At 41.9% G+C, this 20,908-nt stretch overlaps 1 protein-coding gene and 1 pseudogene across 2 annotated transcripts; one reads left to right on the forward strand and one right to left on the reverse strand.

Moving 5' to 3' along the window:
* The first annotated feature begins 840 nt into the window (after positions 1–840).
* On the forward strand, positions 841–14,003 carry LOC118400404 (cathepsin Z-like). The gene is made up of 6 exons (XM_035797252.2): positions 841–1,009; positions 4,796–4,959; positions 5,661–5,840; positions 6,001–6,151; positions 11,693–11,858; positions 12,411–14,003. Exons 1-6 carry the CDS (start codon positions 894–896, stop codon positions 12,534–12,536), a joined length of 903 nt encoding a protein of 300 aa, XP_035653145.1. The 5' UTR covers positions 841–893; the 3' UTR covers positions 12,537–14,003.
* Positions 13,336–19,977, reverse strand: LOC118400406 (negative elongation factor D-like; annotated as a pseudogene). The gene is made up of 9 exons (XR_008074404.1): positions 19,719–19,977; positions 19,404–19,513; positions 19,211–19,317; positions 18,744–18,865; positions 17,416–17,523; positions 15,461–15,595; positions 14,959–15,073; positions 14,523–14,643; positions 13,336–14,408 (listed from the first exon to the last, which is right to left on the reverse strand). The product of XR_008074404.1 is annotated as a negative elongation factor D-like (transcript).
* Between the last annotated feature and the right edge of the window lie 931 nt (positions 19,978–20,908).

Here is a 20,908-nt window from a genome sequence, read left to right on the forward strand (position 1 = left end):
CAAGTGTTTCTACGCATAATAGATACGTGATCGTATACAAACGTAAGCTAGATTTGAAATGATTGTTTTAGTCAAACATCTGTTTTGGGCTTCTTGCGGTCAATTTGCAGTCTACAAATTACTTGTAATTATGTTCCGCCCCCCGGCTGGATCTTGTTGATGATCACTGATGTAGAGAATCATTATACCATCTAAGCCACTGTGAAATATATTTTCCATATCCCAAAATATTGTATTTTCAACTGTTTGAAGCTGGTGAACAAATTGAAAGTAAGAGAGACTGGAAAGCATAAAAATAACGCACAAACAACAGGTCTACTGCTTCTTAGACTTGCTTTCAATGAGAATGAAAGATTTGTAACTTACATATTTCTATGTGAATTTTGTCTGGTCGCCCAAAAAGTAACACATTGTAGCTTTAACTATGTTTTGAGGCTATCAATAGTGTTTGTTTAAATTTTTTTTTACACACATTGGAGTAAAACAAGCTTTTATGATTGGGTTTATCAATGGGTATATATCATTAAGTCCGCAAACGGACGTAGCAGCTAAAGATTATTGCTTTAACGGGCAGCAGTGGGTTCAGTTGGTTGGTTTATTCATTAATTAGAAGGTGCAACGTCTGTAAAACAAAATAAATTCAGCTTTTCCTGTTATACTGTATGTAGTGAGTCACTAATCATGGGATGAAATTTGCTATGTGGTTATGCACATAGGTCGAACTGCGCAGTGAGAATCATATCATCCTGTCTGTAAAACAGGTAATCAATGACAGGGAAGTATAATACTTTTGACACAGTCTGCGCTGCGCCTGCGCCCTGTTCAGGTTGACCCTCGGGTGAAACCATAAAAATAAACGTTCCTAGGAAGTCATATGACTGATCTTTTCCAACATGGCTCGAGCACTGTTGTTGTTTGTGTTTATGTTGTCTGGTGTCTTTGCTGGACGCTACTTTAACGAGAAACAGCCATGCTATCGACCCAAGCTGACCAAGCACAATGGAGTCAGGTAACTTTAGCTGTCTTCTATCAGCTAATTTGATATGTTTGCTGTCTAAGTGCTTGCTCTCCAGCTAAAAATAGTAGCTAGAGTTGTTGCAACATGGTTCTAGTGATTTTGTTTCCAGTTGTATCAGGGTGTTTTCACACAGTCCTCTTTAAAATAACAGATCTCAGTCATTTAAAAAATGAAATCTGGGGTAAAAAGAAAAGAGCAAAATAACTCTGCCCTTGCCTTTGAATGAGGACTCAACTATTTTGCCAGTTCAATTCAAATATTTAGTGGTCCAAGTCATCTTTGCATTCACATCACTATGTTTAGAAAGGAACCAAGATATTTTTCCAACATTCATTCAATGCACTCTGGGTTTTTGCGAAGTGCAGGACAAGCCATTCCATCAGACCTTGACGGAATGATGTACCTTGATACCTGCTTACATTTTGGAAGCTAATATATTGCATTTAATTAAGAGATGATACCTAAAGGAACACGTTTCCCACTTGCACTGACTTTAGTGATGAATACTTTGAGGGAAAATGTACTTGATACGATTGTGATGGCTTGTTGTTTCACGGCGCGATCTTAAGATGAACTCAGAAATTGTAAGTCGCTCTTGGAAAAGAGCGTCTGCTAAATAACTAAAATGTATGAATGTTATGAGATACTATTAACATGTGAATATGATTGGTAACAGAATAAATAACAGAAAATAACTCGATTAAATCATGCTGTAATTGAAGTGTACACCCGATGTATGTTACTGCGCCTTTTAAGAGCTGTAATTGATTTTGTTGTGGTATGTTGTGGTACTCCCTAAATATTTTTACTCCTCACACTAATCAAACCCCACAATAGAATAAACAGCTTATGAAGCTCTCTTTGCAATATTTGATTTATAGGCTTTTCTCTGCATTATTGACAATCGCAAATGAAAAATCAAAAACAGCACACGTTTGTTGCGTGAACCTTTACATCATCTCCCCTTTGTGGCACCAATGTGAGGAGTTATGGCAGGGAAACGTTGCTGTAGCAGTCTCGTGCGGGAATAATGATAAGCGAACCTGGGGGACTTTGTATTCGCATTGCCGTAAGTGAACCGAACTCGGACCATCTCTCGAGTTCGTTTCGGGGACTCTTTTGATGGGTTCCCTTGGAGTGTTCACACTGCACAAAAAAATCAGCGAACCGGGTTCCGAGTTCACAAAAGTTGTGTGAAAGAGACCGAGTGGGGCGGCAGGTAGTCTAGTGGTTAGACTGAACCGAAACCCTGAGCTGACAAGTAAAAAAAATAAATAAAAAAAACGTCGTTCTGCCACTGAACAAGGCCGTTAACCCACTGTTCCTAGGCTCATTGTAAATAAGAATTTGTTCTTAACTGACTTGCCTAGTTAAATAAAGTGTGAAAACACCCTCTGTCTAAAGATGGTCATTTATTTTGTACTTGCGCAACACTGTATAATTAGTCATTTGTGTGTGTGTGTGTGTGTGTGTGTGTGTGTGTACTCTGACAGCATACAATCTCTACCATCTCTGATATGGGAAGTACAGTGGCCAGCCAGCGCATGTCAGATGACTGAGTGCCAAAAGCTTGTTTCAGCATGGGTAGCGCCATTGAGGACTTTAACCATTTTTGAAGTAGTCAACTGGGATTTCCTGTGGGTTAAGGAAGGATCACATTATTCCATATGGGTCATCAGGAGGGATCAGTCAATTAATTATTTGTAAGCAAACAGTCCATAACTGCAGGTGGCAGGAAATCCCATCAACACCATTATCCCAGAAACCCTAGGCCCACTTCAATTTGCATACTGCCCAACAGATCCACAGATGATGCAATCTCTATTTCACACCAGACTGCCCTTTCCCACCTGGACAAAAGGAACACCTAAGTGAGAATGCTATTCATTGACTACAGCTCAGCGTTCAGCACCATAGTACCCTCAAAGCTCATCACTAAAGTAAGGACCCTGGTACTAAACACCCCCCTCTGCAACTGGATCCTGGACCTCCTGACAGGCCACCCCCAGGTGGTAACAACACATCTGCCATGCTGATCCTCAACACCGGGGCCCCCCAGGGGTGTGTGCTCAGACCCCTCCAGTACTCCCTATTCACTCGTGACTGAATGGCCAGGCACGACTCCAATACCATTTTTATTTTATCTCTATTTAACCAGGCAAGTCAGTTAAGAACAAATTCTTATTTTCAATGACGGCCTAGGAACAGTGGGTTAACTGCCTGTTCATTAAGTTTGTCGATGACACAACTGTGGTAGGCCTGATCACCGACAACTATTGGACTGCCTATAGGGAGAAGGTCAGAAACCTGGCCGTGTGGTGCCAGCATAACAACCTCTCCCTCAATATGATCAAGACAAAGGAGATGATTGTGAACTACAGGAGGAGGACCGAGCACGCCCCCATTCTCATCGATGGGGCTGCAGTGGAGAAGGTTGAGAGCTTCAAGTTCCTAGATGTCCTCATCACCAACAAACTATCATGGTCCGAACACACCAAGACAGTTGTGAAGAGGGCATGACAAAGCCTATTCCCCATCAGGAGATTTGACATGGGTCCTGAGATCCTCAAAAGGTTCTACAGCTGCACCATCGAGAGTATCTAGACTGGTTGCATCACTGCCTGGTATTGCAACTGCTCGGCCTCCGACCGCAAGGCACTACAGAGGGTAGTGCAAACGGCCCAGTACATCACTGGGGACAAGCTTCCTGCCATCCAGGACCTCTATACCAGGCGGTGTCAGAGGAAGGCCCTAAAAATTGCCAAAGACACCAGCCACCCTAGTCATCGACTGTTCTCTCTGCTAACGCACAGGCAAGCAGTACCGGAGCACCGTCTAGGTTCAAAAAGCTTCTTAACAGCTTCTGCAAATTCTGCACTCGATCATTGGTCAGTAACTGAGTATGAGTTTATTGCATGTAATTCTTTCATACGTTTTAATAATGGTTCAAATGTTGCCAAGTTCCTGCAGGTTTCAGAATTGTCCCATAATGACAATTAGCTGATTGGTAGGCTCCTACTTAACTTTCTTCTTTAAACGATATTCAAGTGCAGAATTTTTACCCCCTGTGATTTTGACTCAAGTGTTAATCAGTTTATTACAGAAAAGGCATATCATGGCTATCCAAAGTTTGAAATCAATGAAGCAATCAAAGCCGAGGGTGGAAACAAGGTAGCAAAGTTCTGACATGTCTGTGAGTGGAAGGAGATGACTGGGTCTCCAGTAGCATGGGCAGAAATTGTTTGGGACCTGACTTTTAAAGCTTTTCATCCCATTTTGCTGTTGGGCGATCAAAATTCTGCCCTCTCCAAATATATAATTTGACAACTGCATGTCTCCAGAAACATGCATGGCCCTTTCAACGGTAGTAGCTATTTGGCTTCTGAGTTTTGAAAATATGATTGTGCTGTGGATGCTTTTGAGTGCTTGACCTTTGAATGGAGAGGTAGATATGCCAAGTTCGATCATGGGTGTATTCATTACACCTATTCTTTTTGTTTTTTTTGTTGTTGCTAAACGTTTCTTAAACGAAAGCAAACTGCACTAAACTGGGAGGGATATACCTAAATTTGTCCAATTGAAACTTGTTTTACTTGCAACTGTTTGGACTAATGATTACACCCCTGGTCAGGTTTTGAATTGTCCTGTCATGGTATGGGACCTTAAGTGCGCACTGCATTTTTGTTATCCGTCATGCTTGCTGAGACTGTTTTTAGCTGCTCTACATTAGAATTTTGTCTAGAGAACCTTGTACCCTGATGTCATGTCTTTCATCAGGACGTTGCCTAGACCCCACCAGTTCTTGAAACTCAATGAGCTCCCCAAGACGTGGGACTGGAGGAACATCAACGGCACCAACTACGTCAGCACCACTCGCAATCAGCACATCCCCCAATACTGTGGCTCCTGCTGGGCACACGGCAGCACCAGCGCCATGGCAGGTAGCTTAACCTCAAGTTCGCCTTTCCGCAGTCGTCCGACCTGTACAGCTCATAGAAATGAACAAACCATATCCAATTTATTTGGTAGTTTTACAGACTCTCTTGCATCAGGAGGGAGCAAATGGATGATCAGATTGTGAAATTCTATTATTTGGCCACAGATGTCTCAAACCTCTGATTCACTATAAGTACAGTATTGCACATCTTTGTAATTCATCATCAAGATGGTCATAAAGATGATTTGTACCAAATTAAAGTCACTTGTAAACAATTTTATAACAAAGGTGGAGTAAACATTGTAATAATTGCTCAAACATGCATGTCTGTTAGGCATTTAACACATGACCCACTCCACTGACTCAAATTCAGGGTGGTATGGCAGGGAAGTGGTGAGGCAGTGAAGCGGTGTGGCAATGCCAACCTCTGAATGTGCTGACGTGCAGTTAAAGCTTCATGGTTTCCTGTAATTCAGGTTATGCTGTAAATCTTGTTCCTGTAAAGCATGTTTGTTGTAGAATGCAAAGTGTAGTTCCTCCTTTGCTCATACAAGTAGTCCTTTGTCCTTTTATCATAACAATACCATGACTTCGGAGTTCTAGAGTAGTCCTTGCTAAGTTTGACTTGTGAACATCTAAGAGCAGATTCTGTCACCTGTACTGAATTAATGGACTGGTTGTTGGTGGTTTGCTCTCCTTTGTCAGATCGCATCAACATCAAGCGAAAGGGAGCCTGGCCCTCTGCTTATCTTTCAGTCCAGAATGTGGTGGACTGTGGTGAGGCCGGCTCCTGTCATGGAGGGGATCACTCTGGGGTGTGGGAGTACGCCAACAAACACGGCATCCCTGACGAGACCTGCAACAACTACCAGGCCAAGGACCAGAGTAAGGCCTCAAGAACTCCTAGCTGAACATATTTTTTTCTTGGTTGTACATTACATTTTTTCCCATGACATGATCACAAGAATTTCTGTCACATCAAATTAAGATTCTGTTCATTTACAATTTCTCAGGTTTAAAATGTTCTCCATATTGTGTCTTGCAGAGTGCAAACCATTCAATCAGTGTGGAACCTGCACAACTTTCGGGGTCTGTAACATCATCCAGAACTATACCCTGTGGAAGGTCGGAGACTTCGGCGCCATCAGTGGGAGGGAGAAGATGATGGCTGAGATCTACGCTGGAGGACCTATCAGGTTAGGAACTGGACCTGGTCAACATGGGCTGTGTCTCAAATGCAGGGGTGCAACTTTCACGTTCTGAAATTGCAATTTTGTCCCCTCCCCAGTTTTATCAATGCACTGTGATACAAAAATCGGCACGTGTGCTTGAGGACCATAGGGATGCCTCAGTGGTCGGGTAGGCTGTTTGGAGGTTTCAGCCGTCTCGATTTTAGGGCTGGTCTCCGACACCACAGAGTGTGCAGACAGGCAGTGTGAAGACAAAGCTTCTGACCAGCAGAGGGGTGCTGTCTACAGCTCCTGTCTCTTTGTTGTGCTTTTTCTCAGTTGTCAGAGCAGAAACTGGCAGCTCTTTATTTGACTGATGTAGCTGTCAAGATAACTGCTGTTTGACTTAATAGAAAAAAGTATTTATTCCCAGTTCTGAGCTAGTAGTGTAACTGAAATGTAACGTCAGCTAATGTTTCATCTCGACTGAAATTCTGTTTGAAGAGAAACAAAGTAGCTAGCTAGTAGACCACAACGAGTTCAACTCTAGCGATCTATGAGATAGATTCTGCTAATAGCTGCTGTGTGTATGGAAATGTCCCTTGTGTCCCGTTTCAAGAGGTAAATTAACTTGGCAAATTTGTCAGTTGACGCACCATTAGAGCTAGCCAACTAGTTCACTCACTTGATGTAATTAAAAAAAAAAGTAGACCTGAATAAAATCATGAAACCAGCAACCAAATGATTGAAGACTGATATTCTGCAGTTTTTTTTTTACAGCGCAATGTGAGTTTTTATTAGTCAGTATAGCAATGTAATGTTATTGATTTGTCAGATCCCCTACTTTTCACACTGATACAGTATAAACCGCTCTGCAGACTAAACTGTCATGGTACACAACACAATATTTTTATTTGATTTAACTCGGCAAGTCAGTTAAGAACAAATTCTTATTTTCAATGACTGCCTAGGAACAGTGGGTTAACTGCCTGTTCAGGGCCAGAATGACAGATTTGTACCTTGTCAGCTCAGGGGTTTGAACTTGCAACCTTCCGGTTACTAGTCCAACGCTCTAACCACTAGGCTACCCATGGCCAATGTGATTTATAGAATATTTGTCAGGATATTTTCTTACTTGCAGGCTGCAATGTTTATGCTTTATGTAGGTTATTAAATAGCTAGCAATGGAAATAAGTTACTTTTAGATTTGTATATTTCTCATTTAGATTGAATGTAGATTAACCATAGACAAGGATTTTGTGATGTAAAGATTATGAATGAAAATGTGCATATGAAAATCATGATTGGTAGAAATTGTCAAATTGGCACTCCAAATGGAAGAGTTTGCTGACCGCCGGTGTAGCTCATTACCTGCAACTTCAGGCCAGCAGTGGGAGGAGGGGGTTTGGGTTTTTTCCTTCTGGTTAGGCTCTCTGGCTCCTTGAGTCATTTATTTAAACAGCGTGTTTCAAACATATAGGGTGTGTCTCTATATAGGCCAATGGAGAAATATAAACTTTACAGAAAAGACTACTCTTAGTGCCCCCCCCACACACACACACACTTCTATAACCAAAGTTACACTATGTAGGGAATGGGGTGCCACATTAATTTGTAACCACGGGCACCCTCATGGATATCTTCCTGACCAACTTGTCCTCTAAATGAATCTCTGCTGTCTTCAACCAGGATCTCAGCGATCACTGCCTCATTGCCTGCGTCCGTAATGGGTCTACAGTCAAACGACCACCCCTCATCACTGTGAAACGCTCCCTAAAACACCCCAGACTTGACTGCCCTTGACCAGCACAAAACATCCTGTGGCGTACTGCACTAGCATTGAATAGCCCCTGCGATATGCAACTTTTCAGTTAGGAAAGCTAAGGCTAGCTTTTTCAACCAGGAATCTTGCAACACTAATTCCAAAAAGTTTTGGGACACTGTAAACTCCATGGAGAATAAGAGCACCTCCTCCCAGCTGCCCACTGCACTGAGGCTCGGAAACACTGTCACCACCGATAAATCTACTCTAGATCATTTCAATAAGCATTTTTCTACGGCTGGCCATGCATTCCACCTGCCTACCCCTACCCCGGCCAATAGCTCTGCACCCCCCCGCTTCTCGAAAATCTCTCCGCCGCAAATGTTGCAACCCCTATTACTAGCCTGTTCAACCTCTGTTTCGTATTGTCTGAGATCCCCAAAGATTGGAAAGCTGCCGTGGTCATCCCCCTTATCAAAGGGGGAGACTCTCTAGACCCAAACTGTTACAGACCTATATCCATCCTGCCCTTCCTTTCTAAAGTCTTTGAAAGCCAAGTTAACAAACAGATCACCAACCATTTCGAGTCCCACCGTACCTTCTCCACTATGCAATCTGGTTTCTGAGCTGGTCATGGGTGCACCTCAGCCACGCTCAAGGTCCTAAACAATATCATAACCGCCATCGATAAGAGACAATACTGTGCAACGTGTTCATCGACATGGCTAAGACTTTCGACCTTGGTTTCACAAATGACTGCCTCGCCTTGTTCAACAACTACTAATGAGTTCAGTGTGTCAAATCGGAGGGCCTGTTGTCCGGACTTCTGACAGTCTTTATGGGGGTGCCACAAGGTTCAATTCTCGAGCTGACTCTCTTCTCTGTATACATCAATGATGTCGCTCTTGCTGCTGGTGATTCTCTGATCCACCTCTATGCAGACGACACCATTCTGTATACTTCTGGCCCTTCTTTGGACACTGTGTTAACTAAACTCCAGACGCTTCAATGCCATACAACTCTCCTTATGTGGCCTCCAACTGCTCTTAAATGCAAGCAAAACTAAATGCACGCTCTTCAACCGATCTCTCTGCCCGCCCGTCCATTATCACTACTCTGGACGGTTCTGACTTAGAATATGTGGACAACTACAAACCTAGGTGTCTGGCTAGACTGTAAATTCTCCTTCCAGACTCACATTAAGCATCTCTAATCCAAAATTAAATCTAGAATCTGCTTCCTATTTCGCAACAAAGCCTCCTTCACACATGTTGCCAAACATACCCACATAAGACTGAAAATCCTACCGATCCTTGACTTTGGCTATGTCATTTACAAAATAGCCTCCAACACTCAGCAAATTGGATACAGTCTATCACAGTGCCTTCCGTTTTGTCGCCAAAGCCCCTTATACTACCCACCACTACGACCTGTATGCTCTCGTTGGCTGGCCCTCGCTACATATTTCTTGCCAAACCCACTGGCTCCAGGTCCTCTAAGTCTTTGCTAGGTAAAGCCCCACCTTCTCAGCTCACTGGTCACCATAGCAACTCCCACCCGTAGCACTGCTGCCAATGACTGGAACGAATTGCAAGAATCACTGAAGCTGGAGACATGTCTCCCTCTCTAACTTTAAGCATCAGCTGTCAGAGCAGCTTACCGATCACTGTACCTGTACACAGCCCATCTGTAAATGGCACCCCCAACTACCTCATCCCCATATTATTTGTTTTGCTCTTTTGCACCCCAGTATCTCTACTTGCACATCTATCACTCCAGTGTTAATGCTAAATTGTAATTATTTTGCCTCTGTGGCCTATTTATTCCTTTTACCTCCCTAATCTTACTACATTTGCACACACTGTACGTAGATTTTTATTTTGTTATTGACTGTACGTTTGTTTAACTCTTGTTTTTGTCGCACTGCTTTGCTTTATCTTGGCCAGGTCGCAGTTGTAAATGAGAACTTGTTCTCAACTGGCCTACCTGGTTAAATAAAGGTGAAATTTGTAACTGGACTGGGTTAACATGGTGACTGCTTCCCTTCTCATGAGCTCCCACCTAACAGTGACTGTGTATGGATTCGCACAAGATGTAAAGCCAAGTCACAATCAAATAGGCACATATCTGATATGTAACAGGGTTTGTATTTGTGCTATTTTCTACCTTGTAGACATAAAAACTATGAAATAACACATGGAATCATGTAGTAACCAAAAAAGTGTTAAACAAATCTAACTATATTTTAGATTCTTCAAAGTAGCCACCCATTGCCTTGACAGCTTTGCACATTCTTGGCATTCTCTCAACCAGCTTCACCTAGAATGCTTTTCCAACAGTCTTGAAGGAGTTCCCATATGCTGAGCACTTGTTGGCTGCTTTTCCTTCACTTGGCGGTCCAACTCATCTCAATTGGGTTGAGGTTGGGTGATTGTAGAGGCCAGGTTATCTGATGCAGTACTCATCACTCTCCTTGGTCAAATAGCCCTTACACAGCCTGGAGGTGCGTTGTGTCATTGTCCTGTTGAAAAACAAATGATAGTCCCACTGAGTGCAAACCATATGGGATGGCGTATCGCTACAGAATGCTGTGGTAACCATGCTGGTTAAGTGTGCCTTGAATTCTAAATAAATCACTGACATTGTCACCAGCAAAGCACCATCACACCACCTCCATGCTTCACGGTGGGAACCACACATGCGGAGATCATCTGGTTACGCAGTCTTACAAAGGCATGGCGGTTGGAACCAAAGATCTCAAATTTGGACTCAAACCAAAGGATTGATTTCCACCAGTCTAATGTCCTTTGCTCATGTTTCTTGGCCCAATCCAGTGTCTTCTTATTGGTGTCCTTTTTAGTAGTGGTTTCTTTGCAGCAATTTGACCATGAAGGCCTGATTGACGCATTCTCCTCTGAACTGTTGATGTGTCTTACTTGAGTGCTGTGAAGCATTTATTTGGGCTGCAATTTCTGAGGCTGGTAACTCTCTAATGAACTTATCCTTTGCAGTAGAGGCAACTCTGGGTCTTCCTTTCCTGTGGCGGTCCTCATGAGAGCCAGTTTCTTCATAGCGTTTAATCGTTTTTGCGACTGCACTTGAAGAAGAAACTCAAAGTTCATAATTTTCCAGATTGACTGACCTTAATGTTTTAAAGTAATGGACTGTAATTTTCTCTTTGCATTTTTGAGCTGTTCTTGACATAATATGGACTTGGTCTTTTACCAAATAGCCCTATCTTCTGTAAACTACCCCAACCTTGTCACAACCCAACTGATTGGTTCAAATGCATGAAGGAGGAAAGAAATTCCACAAATTAACTTTTAACAAGGCACACCTTTTAATTGAAATGCATTACAGGTGACTGCCTCATGAAGCTGGGTGAGAGAATGCCAAGAGTGTGCAAAGCTGTCAAGGCAAAGAGTGGCTACTTATATTTTCTATTTTTGAAGAATCTATTTTGATGAACACTTTTGGTTATTACATGGTGCCATTTCATAGTTTTGATGTCTTTACTATTATTCTACAATATAGAAAATAGTAAAGAAAAGAGAACCATGGAATTAATAACTTTTTAGGTGTTTCCAAACCTTTGACTGATTCTGTACTTCGAGTCAGCTGAACTCGTGGAGACCGTTTTTGTCTCTGTGTGTAGTTTGAAGGAAGTTGCTAACTAGTATTACCCATAGACTTCCAATCTGCTAGTCCATTCTGTTTCCTTTCACGTCCTTGCAAAAACGTAAACAAAAAAGTGCTGACTAATTAGTTTCGCTTTAACTAAAGTTTTTGTTTTCTGTCCTTGGTAGCTGTGGAATCATGGCCACTGACAAGTTGGACGCCTACACTGGAGGCCTGTACTCTGAGTACATTGAGGAGCCCTTCATCAACCACATTGTATCTGTTGCCGGCTGGGGCATGGATGAGAACGGTGTGGAATTCTGGATCGTCCGCAACTCGTGGGGAGAGCCATGGGTAAATTTTTTACATTTTAGTCATTTAGCAGACGCTGTAATCCAGAGGGATTTTTATTTTTTATAAATATATTTTAAAAATATTTTATATACAGTTGGTTCATTTATTTTAAGGTAGCTAGGTGATATGACCACAGATCAAGTAGCTATCCACAGTCAGGGCTAAGACAAGTGAGTGCTGGTGAAAGTCTCGGGTGTTTACATTTTTTATGTGGGGGGGCGGGGCTATGAGGTTAATTAAGATGCATCGTGAAGAGGTAGGTTTTTTTTCCGGAAGATGGAAGTTATGGGGAAGCTTGTTCCATCCTCATTGAATGAACACTATGCATGCTATATTCGAGCTGGTAGTCTGTTGTGATCTTTCATGACACTAGCTGCAGCAGAGAATTTAAAACCTCATGCTCTACTGTAGATTTACCAATCCCAGCCTTTAGCCGTTCCTGTAGTTTATTAACTTGACTATTACATAAACTTCACTTTCTATTGTTCATGTGTGTTCTAGCATCTTTATCTAGCTGAAACGCCAGATTGAGTAAATGTGTTTTCTTGCCAGGGTGAGAAGGGCTGGCTGAGGATCGTGACCAGTGCCTACAAGGGAGGAAGTGGCAGTCAGTACAACCTGGCATTGGAGGAAGACTGCATGTATGGAGATCCCATCGTGCCCAAGACCTACATGTAGACAACAGGGAGTGGGACCAACCAATGTTTCTTCTAAACACCTGGGGCCTCCAACTGTTGTGTAAATTTCACACTAAATATCTGTCCTCATCAAAATATTGAGGTTTTAAAACTGCACGCGTGAACGAGCGTGAAAACTCTGCCTGAAAAATGCCCTCATTCACCTTTTTATGGTGACAATAATGCCATTTATTTGCTGTATAAATTGGAACTATTGGAATTAGGCCACAGTTTCTAAAAGAAAGCACAAATTTGATCAAATGTTTTGAGGTGTTGACAGAATCTTAATATTTTGCAGAGGACAGTTTCTGAAAGGGAAAAAGTGGCACATGTGTGTGGACCTGTCAGTAGAACGTTTGAATTCAATGTTTCGCATAAACTTTCCCCAACAACCTAAATATGCTTAACTTCCCGTGAAATCTGAAACGTTGTCTTGTCTACTCTCAAACATTTTAATTTATGGTAAGCTACTGACAGTTCCAGGCTTTTACATTGAAGTATATCTTATAAACTGCGCTGCCTATGGGATTGCATGTGCTATATATTTACTAGGCCCATTTTAAATGAGATGGTAATTTGTTGTATGGCTAGCATCCAGAAAAGGTGAGGAATTTATTCTGCAATGGTTATGAAAATAATTTCCTAATTATTTAAGATCACAAAACTAAATGTGTACCTATACATTTTTGCTCTTCTAACAAATGGTTGCATTTATTTTTTTAAATAAGTGTGTCATCCACCATTTGCACAAAATACCAACTTGCCTGCTTGGAATACCAGACTTCAACCACTACAAAATGTGTGTTTGCATGGAGGTAAGCACATTTTCAGTTTTTATGAATGCCAACTTTTGCATGTAGGCAGCATTTATAAATGAGGCCCCTGAAGCTGTTACAAAGAATAGGCAGCATTGTATATCTATAGTTTTCTTTGACAATCTCAGGCTACTTCCACATTGTAACAATGTACCATGGTAAAATCAGGAAGAGGGAAGTTATTTAAAAAAAAATGTTGCGTTGATGTGCTTTCGGATCTTTCTTATACAAAATGTTACTGAACAAGTCATTATGTACTTTGTCTTTTGAACAAGTACAAATGCTGATATTAGGTGCAATTTAGCTTAAGCTCAAAAGGCTAGGAAGAATTAATTGTGGCTGTAAATGTTAAAGCTTTGATCAATTCTGATGCCACTTGTCTTTTGTTGTATGCAAATTTAACTGAATGATTTCAGTATTCTGAAAGCAAGGCCAGGATTCAAACAAATGGACTGACATCTCACTGCACTTAGCTTAAAGGTAATTTATGCTTGTCGTCATGACGGTTTCCACAGTTCAATTTGTTTGAATCCAGGCCTGTTACAGAAAATTGTTTTAATAGTTGATACATTTTCTGAACCACCTCAAAATAAATGCTGCAGAATGGTGGATGTCGCTACGTCTGGAACTAATAAAACTAAGATGTGTCATGATTCTTGTCAAATTGAAAAAGGCAACCATGAAAAAGGCCAAACCTTTTGAGCAGTCAGTCATACATATTAACAGACCTAAACTTTAGCTCATACTAATGGAAACTACAGTGAAATGAATGGAGATGCACGAGTTCTCCACATACCTCCAGAGACGCAATAATACACAACATCCTAATTCTGAGTCATGTGTTTACACCACATTTGAAAATAAAAAGTTGCAGGTGAAAGTCTACACCCAAGTGGTCAGCCTCAAAATCGGCAATGTTCCAGTCCTCGTTCAGCAGAACACATCCAGGGATTGGCTCAAAACCAAAAGGTCCTGGTCTTCCCGCTACATCCTCAGTCAAGTTAAACCAAACCAGTGTCATTCTCAGTTCATCATGATGAAGTTGGCTTTGCAGTGGACTGAAACGGAGCAAAATGAAAAAATATAATTAAGATTCTATAACTGAGCAAAAGGAAAATATTAAACCATATAGACACTTTTGGGCCATGAAAAAGATGGTATAAGAGATTGACCTATGAACTCCGCAACAGGGTCATGTTCTCCTTCTGTCCGAATGGTTCCAGCGACGCTGTCGTTCGGCAGGAACAGCTGGACAAAGTCCGAAGTGTATGGTGAGGCAATCAAATCCTACACCTGATAAGGCAAACACTATCAATATTTTACTACTATCCAACCAATTCAGTTGAGAGCATAACTTCAGTAGACTGCCTTTTCCACAAAGCTGCTCACTCGATGTTCAAACTTATTGTAACACTGGATTTTTACAGATAATACAACCATCCTTTCACAAAACGCAGTAATCAATTTAAATAAATTAAATGCATTTCCTTCAATCATATGTAATACTGCCAAGATGAAGGACATGCATCAACAGCCTATGCTCCTTATTGGAGCCAAAAGCTTGTCAAGTAAGTCAATACTGGCAAAATAGTGTAGAGGGCAGGATACCTCTGATGTGCAGACTTCTGTACTTCCTGGCCGACCCTCCCTGCTCCTCCTGAGACATGATGGATATCATGGCCTGGGCAAACGGGTAAGTGTGCTTACCGTGACACACCATCTTCTGTGGAACACAGAAAAGGAGAAGAAAACAGTTCGGCTCCAAACCAACCACACAAACAGAGACACTCATGCCAAAAGACAGGTAGCCTGCAACATGTTGTGTTGTGGTACCAATGTCCTGCAATTACATATTGGTAAGTGAAATACTGATTGAAGTACTACTTTCAAATGATTCAAAACCTTGAATACATCACATTTACAAAATCATCAAACCAAGGATTTGTATTGAGTGAGAATGACAAATATGCCTAGATCTTATTCTTGGGAACACCAGGGCCGGTAATCACAAAGCGTCTCAGAGTAGGAGTGCTGATCTCTAGAATCAGTATTGCCTTTTAGATCCTAATGAATAGAATATGGACAGGGGGGGACCTGATTAGAGGCTCACAGTGAACTCTGGCAGGGTCTTCTCCAGCCAGCAGTGTGGCCAGAGAGGTTCTCAGGACCCTGGCGAACACCTCCAGCTGCTGGCACGCCGTGGACACACTGGTGATCTCCCCTGGTAGCCGGCATCTGAGATGAGCTGAAGAGAGAGACACACACACACACACACACACACTACACACACACTACACACACACACACTACACACACACACACACACTACACACACTACACACACACACACACACACAAATCAGCAAGGAGAGGAGGAACATGACACCGTTTGACCCATAACGACGTTAGTTCTTAACCTCTCTGCGCACCGAACCGGGTAGCGGGATGAAATTCGACAACATACAGTGATCACTACATAGTCATTAAACATTCATGAAAATACAAGTGTCTCACATGTTTCGAAAGCCTAGAATCTTGCTAATCCAACTGCGTTGTCAGATTTAAAAAAGGATTTGCTGCGAAAGAATACCATGTGATTATCTGAGGATAGAGCCCCATAAAAAAACAAATATTTCAACCAGCACAGGCGTAACAAAATCACAAACTGCAATAAAATAAATCGCTTACCTTTGACGATCTTCCTCTGTTTGCAATCCCAATGCTCATTGTTAGACAATGAATGGTCTTTTGTTTGATAAATCCATTTGTATAGCCGAACACGAAACATTTTGTGAACCGCTTGTGTCGTGAATTCCGTCTCATTCCATTTTCGACGACACATTCAAGGTAAATACACACACTAAACGTGACATTTTCAGTCATGTTTGGTTTCATTGCAATCAACTGGTTTGTTTGTAACACAACCAAACCTGATGGGTCATTTCGTGGGACGTATTGACTGAAAGAAACCGATTTGAAGACAACAAGTAATGACATCATTTTGCACCAATGATGCTGTTTTGTTGATTGACTGTATTTTAAGGGTAGCCTAGTGGTTAGAGCGTTGGGCTATTAACCGGAAGGTTGCAAGCTCAAATCCCCGAGCTGACAAGGTACAAATCTGTCGTTCTGCCCCTGAACAGGCAGTTAACCCACTGTTCCTAGGCCGTCATTTAAAATAAGAATTTGTTCTTAACTGACTTGCCTGGTTAAATAAAAAGGTTACAAAAAATAAATTAAAAAAATACAGGGCTCATATGTGAAACTATTCTAACTAAACATTTTCTTTCACAGTGACACTTACTCCAAATGGGAACCCTCAGTGCCAAGGTGTCCATCCCCCACTGAAGCTGGTTCATCCTGCTCCTGCCACAAGTTGTGTTCATCTGCCCAAATGTATTTCTGCAGGCATGGATGTGCTATGGCATCAGCAGCACAATATTGTGTAGAGGACTGAGGTTCTTCCAAATATTGAAAGTGTTATTTTGTAAATGTATATTATTTTTTTCTCCATGTTTTTTCTCCATTTTTGGGGTGGGGGGTGGGGGTGTTAGAATACCATTTTGGTATTTTGTATATAGTTATTCCATTCAAAATGTATAACTTCAACAATTTGGCCCCTTGGGTACATTTGGGCTACTTGTGTGGGACACCTGGGTGACTTCATGATAAATGTAATGTTGCACACTCATTAAGGAAGTTATCATTCTGAAACTTTGCACAAGTATTGTTGCCCTCATGTTTTTCACTGAAATTGTCCCCATTATCCTATCTGAATGTTTGTTTTATCTTGTTCATTTTAAAGATGATACAACAATAAAAAGAAAAAACGTATGTTTTTTTCATTGTATTATCTAAACCAGATCTATTGTGTTATATTCTCCTACATTCAATTCACATTTACAAACTTCAGAGTGTTTTCTTTCAAATGGTACCAATAATATGCATATCCTTTGTTCTGTGGCTGAGCTACAAGCAGTTAGATTTGGGTATGTCTTCAGGCGGAAATTGAAAAAAGTAGGGGGGTAGCTCTAAGAGGTTTAACTGCTGGGTAATCATCAGTACCTTGACAGTGAAGTTGAGCATCAGACAGTCAGGGTTGGCCTCGGCCAGCTTGTGGAAAAGGTCTCTCCAGGTGGTGTGGGCGATCATCTGTTCCAGCCAGGCAGGAGTCTGAACCAACAAGAGGACAGGGTTACTAAACTCAGTAAAAAAAGAAACATCCTCTCAATGTCAACTGCGTTTATTTCAGCAAACTTAACGTGTAAATATTTGCATGAACATAAGACATATACTGAACAAGTTCCACAGACATGTGACTAACAGAAATTGAATAATGTGTCCCTGAACAAAGGACGGGGTCAAAATCTAAATTAACAGTCAGTATGTGGTGTGGCAACCAGCTGCATTAAGTACTGCAGTGCATCTCCTCCTCATGGACTGCACCAGATTTGCCAGTTGTTGCTGTGAGATGTTACCCCACTCTTCCACCAAGGCACCTGCAACTTCCCAGACATTTCTGGGGGGGATTGGCCCTAGCCCTCACCCTCCGATCCCAGACTTGCTCAATGGGATTCAGATCCGGGCTCTTCGTTGGCCATGGCAGAACACTGACATTCCTGTCTTGCAGGAAATCACACACAGAACGAGCAGTATGGCTGGTGACATTGTCATGCTGGAGGGTCCTGTCAGGATGACCTGGTGTAACTCGGGCAGTTGTTGTTGCCATCCTGTACCTGTCCCACGGGTGTGATGTTCAGATGTACCGATCCTGTGCAGGTGGTCTGCCACTGACCGTCCTGTCTCAGGCGTCTCACAGTATGGACATTGCAATTTATTTCCCTTTATTTCCCTCTGCAGTCCTCATGCCTCCTTGCAGCATGCCTCAGGCACGTTCACGCAGATGAGCAGGGACCCTGGGCATCTTTTGGTGTTTTTCTGAGTCAGTAGAAAGGCCTCTTTAGTGTCCTAAGTTTTCATAACTGTGACCTTAATTGCCTACTGTCTGTAAGCTGTTAGTGTCTTAACGACCGTTCCACAGGTGCATGTTCATAATTTTTTTATGGTTCCTTGGACAAGTATCGGAAACAGTGTTTAAACCCTTTACAATGAAGATCCGTGAAGTTTTTTGGATTTTTACAAATTATCTTTGAAAGACAGGGTCCTGAAAAATTGATGTTTATATACACTGCATACTATAGGGTTTCTACTATACTCTGAGGGAAACTGAGATAATTTAAAAAATGTATATGATTAATCAAGTTTTTTTTCTAGGAGAGGAAATAAGAGTGAAAAAAAACAGCAAGCAAGCAGGAGTGCACCAGTTTTGAGCTATCATTCAGATCACAGCAAAGCATTGGTGGTTTGTCTTTCACTGGCGACTGATATCTTACCTCTCCCTCCACGGTAAAGATGGAGTCAGCCTTCTGGGGGTCAAAGTGCTTGGTCAGCAGACTCTTCAAGTGATTCTCTACCCGTTCCTGCACCTGAGCTGGATCTACACCTGCAATACACAGTCTGAAAAATCATACATTCCACTATGTGTCTCAAACAGTGTGAGAGGAACAAAAAAAAAACATTTTCAGTGTATGTGGAGTCCAGGGTTTTGTCCCAAATGGCACACTATTCCCCATGCAGTACATTACTGATCAAAAGTAGTACACTGCATAGGGAAAAGGGTGCCATTTGTAGCCCAGTCCATTGTTGTTTACCCATCCTTTCTAGGGAGTTTTTCCTAGCCACCGTGCTTTTACACCTGCATTGTTTGCTGTTTGGGGTTTTAGGCTGGGTTTCTGTACAGCACTTTGAGATATCAGCTGATGTACGAAGGGCTATATAAATAAATTTGATTTGATTTGATTTTGGAAGAGCCACTCTGCCAGCAGGTTGACAGTCTGGGCCACAGTGGAGTAGTTCTCTGACAGGAGCTGGATGACGTGTTCAGGGGAGCCACCAGCCTGAAAATATCTGTGGAAACAGAAGCCTCTGCAGGAAATGGTTTGACTCTTCACACACTAACGTTACTAGGCAGGAACACGCAATAGTGTGTTTACGTTTTAAGGGTGTTGAATACAGCAGGCTCCATGATGTAATCTCTGCTGAAGAACTTCTGTAGGCAGTCCTCCTGAACTTTCCCATCATTCTCCCCTTCAACATAGTCGTCCTGCTATATGAAAGTCACATCACTTCAGCCAAGGAAAGAACATTGAAGCTATCGCCATATAAATTCGCGATTTGGCTCTGTCAAACAATGAATCAACAGCTTGCAACAATGTAGATACAATATATATTTTTAGCTACATTGCCATTACTAGCGACATTGTACATTCACTAGCTGGCTACATACAGTAGCTAAAGATTGTGCTTACATTGCCATCCGGACCATCCCAGTCTCCAATATTCCTCTCGTAATATTCCTCGTCCATGATGACGAGAGAGTGAGTAGGGTTTATAATGTGAAGCACACGGCGAGTTATAATAAACCAGGCCTAGCTAATACTTTAGAAAACAATACAGTGTGTTTTCGAAACAATTAGATTGCCTTTGCCTAAACTAACATGCTAGTAAAAGAAATCTCAATCAGATATCTGAAGGTCCATAGTTACATGCGCCCATTGCGCCGCCTTGTGGCTTGGCAGAATAAATGCTTGTTTCCTGCTGTAGTGTAGACAGACAAACGAGAAATACAAACAAATATAGATTCATTCCAGTTGATTTGCTCTCGAAAACAATGGACATATTGTGGTGCGCCTTTTTTAACTGAAGATGCACGACTGTGGGGTAAAAAGAAGGATATGGAACTGTTTTGATAACCGGTGTGAGGATTTGATAGAAGAAAACAAAATGGTGGAAAATAGAGCATTGGGGAAATAAATCTCCCATCTTCACTCATCAGTGGTTAAAGAAAAGATGAGGACTTGGAATTACACTGAACACAAATATAAAACGCAACATGTAAAGTGTTGATCCCATGTTTCATGAGCTGACATAAGATTCCACACATTTTCCATATGCACAAAAAGCTTATAAATTGTATTACATCCCTGTTAGTGAGCATCTCTTTGCCAAAATAATCCATCCACCAGACAGGTGTGGCATATCAAGAAACTCATTAAACAGCATGATCATTACACAGGGACACCTTGTTTGGGACAATAAAAGTTCACAGTTGTCACAAGACAATGCCACAGATGTCTCAAGTTGAGGGAGTGTGCAATTGGCATACTGACTGCAGGAATGTCCACCAGAGCTGTTGCCAGTGAATTGAATGTTAATTTATCTACCACAAGCCACCTCCAATGTAGTTTTAGAGAATTTGGCAATATGTCCAACCGGCCTCACAACCGTAGACCACGTGTAACCAAGCCAGCCCAGGACCTTCACCATCCAGCTTCTTCACCTGCATGATTGTCTGAGACCAGCCAACCAGACAGCCGATGAAACTGGGTTTGCACAACCAAATCAATTCTGCACAACCTGTCAAACTGTCTCAGGGAAGCGCATCTGCATGCTCGCCGTCCTCACCAGGGACTTGACCTAACTGCAGTTCGGTGTTGTC

This window comes from Oncorhynchus keta, chromosome 21, assembly GCF_023373465.1.
Source record: "Oncorhynchus keta strain PuntledgeMale-10-30-2019 chromosome 21, Oket_V2, whole genome shotgun sequence".
Classification (NCBI taxonomy): Eukaryota; Metazoa; Chordata; class Actinopteri; order Salmoniformes; family Salmonidae; genus Oncorhynchus; species Oncorhynchus keta.